This window comes from Crinia signifera, unplaced genomic scaffold (genome assembly GCF_055691185.1).
Source record: "Crinia signifera unplaced genomic scaffold, ASM5569118v1 HAP2_SCAFFOLD_582, whole genome shotgun sequence".
NCBI lineage: Eukaryota > Metazoa > Chordata > Amphibia > Anura > Myobatrachidae > Crinia > Crinia signifera.
This window is the reverse complement of record NW_028142475.1, coordinates 15168-22645: the sequence shown is the minus strand read 5'-3', so window position 1 is coordinate 22645 and position 7478 is coordinate 15168. Positions and strand designations below refer to the sequence as shown.

The 7478-nt window shown below is 46.3% G+C and overlaps 1 protein-coding gene across 1 annotated transcript; it reads left to right on the top strand.

Annotated features, from left to right (window-relative positions):
• Positions 1–315: 315 nt before the first annotated feature.
• On the top strand, positions 316–1947 carry LOC146055759 (general transcription factor II-I repeat domain-containing protein 2B-like). The gene has a single exon (XM_083168312.1). It carries the CDS (start codon positions 316–318, stop codon positions 1945–1947), a length of 1632 nt encoding a protein of 543 aa, XP_083024438.1.
• The last annotated feature ends 5531 nt before the right edge of the window (positions 1948–7478 follow it).

The following is a 7478-nucleotide window of genomic DNA, read 5'->3' as shown; positions in this document are numbered from 1 at the left end:
AATAGTGAACTTGTGCCATATACATGATAGATTGATAATAGTCTGCAGACCTAATTTAAACATTTTTGATAGCGTATGAATGTATTTTATTTTCTATGAAATTGCAGAATATTCCAAGCATTTTTAAACATGGAAAAGAAAACCCAAAATAAACGTAAATACGAGGATGAACACAGAACATTCTTAACGGAATGGGAAAACTTGTATTTTTTCATAGATCACAAAGGCAAACCCCTCTGTCTGATATGCCAGACTGCACTAACACACTTCAAGTGTTCAAATCTTCATCGTCATTTTAGCACACATCATGCTAAAATGGACGAGGAATTCCCTATAGGTACTGAACTACGATCTCACAAGGTAAAAACTTTGAAGGGTCAAATTGCAAAACAAACACAAGTGTTCCAGAAATTTTCCAAACATTCTGAGACAGTTACACATGCCTCTTATAAAGTTGCTTGGAATATTGCCCGTGCAAAAAAACCTTATAATGAAGGTGAATTTGTTAAAAAATGTCTCACAGATGTAGTGTCCATCCTGTGCCCAGAAAATATAGCTCTGAAAAAAATGGTTTCAGACCTACAACTCTCACGACATACAGTTGAGCATAGAATATCAGACATAAATGTTTCTGTTGAATCTCAATTAACTTCTGATCTTCAAAAATGTGAATACCTCAGCATTGCACTAGACGAGTCTTGTGATGTCCAGGACAAATCTCAATTGGCAATATTTGTACGGACTGTTTCAAAGGATTGTGTAATCAAGGAAGAACTCCTTGATATAATGCCTTTAAAAGACCGAACCCGGGGCATTGATGTGAAAGAAACACTGATGGATGTTATGGCAAAATCAAAGTTGCCTATATCAAAGCTTACAGCAATGGCAACTGATGGGGCACCATCCATGGTTGGATCTGTGAATGGCCTTGTGGGACTGTGCCGGGCTGACAAACAGTTCCCTGACTTCTGGACGTTTCACTGCATCATCCATCGGGAGCAACTGGTATCTAAAAAGTTACATTTGGATCACGTAATGGATCCTGTCCTAAAAATAGTCAATTTTATTCGCACACATGCTCTCAATCACAGACAATTTAGGAATCTCATTGCTGAGCTTGACCAAGGTCTTCCAGGCGACCTGCCACTTTACTGTACCGTAAGGTGGCTTTCAAAAGGTAAAGTCTTATCTCGTTTTTTGGAACTTTTGAACCCTGTGAAGATTTTTATGGAAGCAAAAGGAAAGGAATACCCTGAGCTGTCAGATCCACAATGGGTTTTAGACCTGGCATTTCTTGTGGACATGCTGCGGCATCTCGACAGACTCAACCTGGATCTTCAAGGGAAATTCAAGATACTGCCTGACATGGTGCAAAGTATATTTTCTTTTATCAGCACACTCAATTTGTTCAATACTCAACTTCAAAAGGGAGATCTAACACATTTTCCTTTACTGTTAAAGGAAAGTGAACAAGTACCTGATATCTTAAAAAGTAGCACAGCACGGTATGCAATATTGACTGAAGAACTTAAAGACAGCTTTCTGGAAAGATTCCATGATCTACAGCTGAAAAAACCTCAGATTAGATTCCTAGTTGACCCTTTCAATACGGATGCCAACACTTTGAAAGCCCCTTTAGTCACAGATGAAGCAAGTACACAGATTGAGATGCTTGAATTTTATGAGGATGACCGACTTAAATCTGTCCTGAAAGATGGAACAATTGAGTTCTGGAGAACTGTACCAATGGAGAAATACCCCAATGTCAAATGTGCAGCACTCAGACTTTTATCAATGTTTGGTTCTACTTACCTTTGTGAGTCTTTTTTTTCTACACTAAAACAAGTTAAATCAAAGCATAGATCTGTTCTAACAGATACACATGTAAGAGAATTACTGCGAGTAGCGACAACCGCATATGACCCAGAATTTAAAAAAAATGATTGATAACAAGGACTGTCAGAAGTCTCACTAAGAAAAAGGACAGCAGGGGACGTGGCATGACCGAGCTTCTGTGGACGCAGGGTAAGTGAACTTCACCGAAAATTTGAAAAATTATCCTGCCTGGGAGACCATAGGCACCCCACACCTACTCACCGGTGCTCCTAAAGCTCCCCTGCACTTTACAAGTTGTTCACTTGGTAACTGCCTGGTGTACCCTCGTTGTCTTTTAGTACTGGCATCCTGTGTGTGTGCTATCATTTATTTTAGCTACTCTGATCCTTATGCACAATAGGCATCTATGCCTTTCTATGTTTGGTGCTCGTAGCCCTGATTACTGCCTGGTCTTTGTTTGAAATGTTATTGGGACTTTTTTGCTCTTTATATAAATCTGGTGGTTGATAGGGGGCGTGGCTTGGCCGGGCATGTGAGTAGACGCTGACTCCGTGAGCTCCCTAATAATCCTCTTAAAAATCCTTATTCCTGCACCCTATACACGCCTGGGTTGCCCCAAACCAAGCACAGAGCCCCACCGCTGCATAGAGACTTCGTTTGTGCCAGCTTGAAGGCTCCAAAAGAACTCCTGCACCTGATCTCAGTGCAGCCTCGGACACTCACCGCGAGGCACGACCCGCCATCTTGCATCCTGACACACTCAGTGCCTGCGACGGGACCCTCTTCCCCTCCCGACGTCCACAAACAACAGCGGCAGGGTGAGACTCGCCCCATCTCCCCGCCTGACTGCTCTGCACAGAACCCGGAGAGCGGGTGTGACGTGCGTCCGCAGCTCCGTCCCCCCGCTCGGCGTACACAGCCTGGAGCGGCCGGCTGGACGTGGGAGCTAGCCGCCCTCCATTTCAACACCCCGCGGGAGGTGGCGGCTCCCTAAGGAGAATCGGCGGAGAGACAGGTGAGCCTGCCAGTGCCACTGGACAGCTTAGAGACGATACGGGAGGAAGCGGGGTAGGACACAGAGGCGGCATCCTCCCCCTATCCCTCACCCCAGATCCCTTCCTCTGGCTGAAACATACCCAATGCCCTACCCTAACCTCCAGAACCAACACCTCTCCTAAACCTCTGCCTTGGACACTTTTATCTGTCTGGGAGCCCTGTATACACTCCAGGTCCTAAGCCCTATACACCTGAGACTGGGCCTGATACTCCTGGCTTTTTTTTTCACCCTCCCCATTATTTCTCTTTTTTCAAGAGGAGCCATTTTGGAGGCACGGGGTACTCCCAATTGTCTACACAGCTTGCTCCCCCTGCTGGTCTTCTAAGAAATTACATTCCACGCTCCAGACATCCCAGCAGCAATGGGGAAATCTACTGCTGCAACAGCTGCGGCTAAACTGGAAAAATATGCCCGCCCTTCCCAAGCCTCATCCTCAGCTCAGCCCCCCCAGACCCCTAACCCCCCTCCACCTTCACAGGCAGAAGATGAACCACCGCCTCCTGAGAATCCTGCCCAATCCACGCAACAGATACTGGCCATATCGGCGTCTGAACAGAGAGTCACCGATAAGATTGGCCAGGTGCAGTCAGACATTTCCCTCATTCGTCATGATATGCAAAAAATAAGAGAGAGAGTGGGAGAAGCGGAACATCACATATCTGACCTGGAAGATACAACCAACCCCCTTAAGACTGCGGTCGCTGACTTAACCACACAGATGTCAGCTGTCAAGTCTAAGCTCTCGGATATGGAGGGGCGGCTGCGTCGCAACAATGTACGCTTTGTGGGCCTCTCCGAGAGAGCGGAGGGTTCTGCCCCTGAGAAGTTCCTCGAGAGGTGGCTCCGGGACCTGTTTCCAGATGGAGACTTTAGTCAACACTTCGCGGTTGAAAGGGCCCATCGTCTTCCTGCTAGGGCCCCACCTCCGGGTGCACCCCCACGTACATTCATCGCCCGCTTCTTGCACTACAGGGACAGAGATGCCGTCCTCCGTCTTGCCCGTGTACAGGGTCCCCTAAAGTTTGACAACCAAGTTGTGGCAGCGTATCCAGATTTCGCCGCGGACATCCAGAAGACAAGAGCCCAGTTTCTCCAGGTCAAGAGAAAACTCCGAGACCGCCAGATCCAATACTCCATGCTCTTCCCGGCGCGTCTGCGGGTAGTATTGGATGGAGACTCTCACTTCTTTAACACTCCACAAGAGGCTGAACACTGGCTTGATCGTAGGCCATAACGCTCTGACTGACCTTCCACATGTGAGCATAAATGTTCTGTTTTCTCTAAGAGGTGGACTTCTGTCATATCAATGCTTAATTGTGTTTTATGCAAGCAACTCAGGCTATCTAATCTTTTTTTTTTTTTCTAAATCTAATCCTCATACAGGAAATGTGTTCCCAAATGGAGCTTAATGCTAGGAAATAGTTAACAGATAGGTGACCGCTGGTCTCTATACCCCGAGGTTTTTTTTTCTTCTCTCGTCTTCTCTCTTTTTATAGTTATCTGTTAGTTAGGTTATCTGTTTAGGTTACTAGGGATCCAAAGTATATCTAATGTTCGATAGGTATACCGGGTGGGCTGGGATGTTGGGGTTGTTTTTTCTCCCTGTACTCTTTCTCCTTCCCTTTTTCTTTTCCCCATTATTTATTTTAAAATGTAAAATGGCAATCTATACAATTCTACTAAGATGTGCTTGCAAAAATGAATATATGTGCAGGTATAGACGTCGGGTGTTGACGATTCTCACAAAAGATACACTAGCATTAACGACATTTAAAGCAAAGGGACTTAGACTATGGGTGTATTCCCTCTTCCATATCCTTATGGCCCGAAAAAACTCATCTTCTTTTCTAGCTAACATCTATGTCTTTCTTCATCCTTTTATTACATCTGCTCTACACTACAAATGTCTCAGTCTCAACCTTTAGCGGGGCTCCGCATACTCGGCTGGAACGTCCGTGGACTTAATGACCGCATCAAGCGTTCCCTGGTCCTCTCAGAGATTAAAAAACACGGGGCAGACATAGTGTGCCTATCGGAAACCCACTTGGTAGGAACTAGATCCATGTCCCTTAAAAAACCCTGGGTGGGCCACATGTTCCACTCCACTTTTTCGCCCAATGCTAGAGGCGTATCTATTTTGGTCAAGAAAACCATTAATTTTCACCTCACTCACCACCAAATAGACCAATATGGTAGATATATTTTCCTTAGGGCACACATAAACCATACCCTTATGAACATACTTGCTGTATATATCCCCCCCCCCCCCCTATAGTAATGAGGTGCTCAGGAAGGCGGTAACGTTTTTGGCCTCTTTCCCATCAGCTCCAATTGTCTGTATAGGGGACTTCAATAATATTTTAGATAAACACTTGGACAAACTATCAGGCTCGGAGCGCCCTGCACTCCCCTCTGCCCCTTCCCCTACCCCGTTTGCAAAACTCAATCTGGTCGATGCTTGGAGATATAGACACCCAAAGCAAACACAATTCTCCTGCTACTCAGCGGGACATCAGGCATTCTCCAGAATAGACCTGGCACTTGTCTCTCCAGACCTTATACATAAAACGATGGCAATTGAATACCTACAAAGAGGGATATCAGACCACTCTCCTATAGTGATTACTCTTGATCTTATGCCACCAAAGGGTGCTGCTACTTGGAGACTGAATCCCTTCTGGCTTACCCTCATGGTGGATGATGAGAGATTGGTTGGGGAGTGGAGAGATTTCCAGGAGAATAATGTCTCCTGTACAGACTCTGGTATACGACACGACACGTTTAAAGCCGTTATGCGGGGATCCCTTATAAAAAATATAGCAGCCATTAAAAAAGCTAGTAGGGCGGAGGAAGTGAAGCTGGAGAAAATATGCTCCCAGAGTGAGGCCACATATTTAGAGTCAGGATTACTTGGGGATAGGGAAAGGTGGGATGGGGCACGTAAGGCTTGGACTGACTATCTACTAGATAAGTCCAAGCGTAGCCTCCTCTTCTCCTCGCATGCTAGATACTCCCAGTCGGATGTAAGTGGCACCTACTTGGCATATCTAGCCCGAGATGACAGGACAATGAACTCTGTTCAAAAAATCTGCGACCCTCGGGGTATGGAATACTTCACCACCCCTGACATCGCTCAGACCTTCTTGTCATTCTATTCCTCGCTGTACTTGTCTCGGGCGACATACACCCCGATCCAACTAACCCAATACCTCTCACAGATCCCAATCCCCACCCTCTCCCAGAACTCTATTGACCTCTCAGAAGCGGATATTACAGCCTCGGAGGTTGAGGCAGCTATTGCCTCTTTCCCAAACAAAAAATCCCCCGGTAGCGATGGCATCCCGATAGAGGTGTACAAAAAACACAAGGAATACTTCATCCCTTATCTCCTCCAGTTATATAACGATCTTACACGGTGTGGCGGTCTCCCCCCATCTATGTCAGAGGCAATAATAGTGGTGATCCCAAAACCTGGAAAAGACCCTACCCTCCCAGATTCCTATCGCCCTATCTCACTCCTCCAAACAGACGTGAAGATACTAGCAAAAATTCTAGCAATTAGACTCAACGCAGTGATTACCACGGTGATACACGAAGACCAATCAGGCTTTATGCCAGGGCGGTCCACAACCCGAAATCTTAGGCGGCTCTTTTGTCATTTGCAGGGGGGTACGAACTGCGGGGAGGGGGCGGTGGTAGTGTCACTTGATGCGGCCAAAGCCTTCGACTCCGTTGAATGGGGTTACCTATGGGAGGTCCTGCAGCGTTTCGCTTTTGGTCCTGTTTTTATTAATTGGGTCCGTCTCCTCTATTCCTCCCCGAAGGCCCGTATGTTGGTCAATGGGTTCGTGACATCGGCATTTACACTTCACAGAGGGACTAGACAGGGATGCCCTCTATCCCCCACCCTCTTAGCTATAGAACCATTGGCTATCTTGCTCCGTACATCCCCACTGATTAAAGGTATCCCCCTGGGGGGACAGACTGATGTGGTCGCCTTATATGCAGACGATACTCTCCTTTTTCTTAATGACGCTGAAACCTCCCTCCAGGCTATGTTGGAAATTGTAGAGACATTTGGGGCGTTCTCGGGCCTCCTGATAAACTGGGGGAAATCTAGCATCCTTCCTATTTCAGGCATAATTCCAAATGAACTGATTTCCTCCTCCCCCCTCCAGTGGGTCCTAAAATTCAAATATCTGGGGGTCTGGGTCACCCCTAGGGTGACTGACTTCAGATCGCTTAATATCGACCCGGTCACTACTGAAGTTAAGGGGCGTATTCACCAATGGAGGAAACTCCCCCTCATAGTTATGGGACGAGTCAATCTCACCAAAATGACAATACTCCCCAAGTATCTATATTTGCTGCAACATTCCCCGGTTTATATACCCAAGCATACCTTTATGAGTATAAATAGCCTAATCTCATCTTTTATTTGGGGGAATAGACCACCTAGAATTGCATTCAGAACACTAACTAAATCAAGAGTGGATGGAGGCCTGGGTCTTCCAAATATCCAAGCATATTATATAGCAGCCCAACTAGCGCACCTCTCAGACTGGATCCTGGGACGATGTGGGTC

Excerpts from the sequence above, each read along its gene's own strand:
- LOC146055759 (XM_083168312.1), top strand. The coding sequence starts at position 316 with ATGGACGAGGAATTCCCTATAGGTACTGAACTACGATCTCACAAGGTA.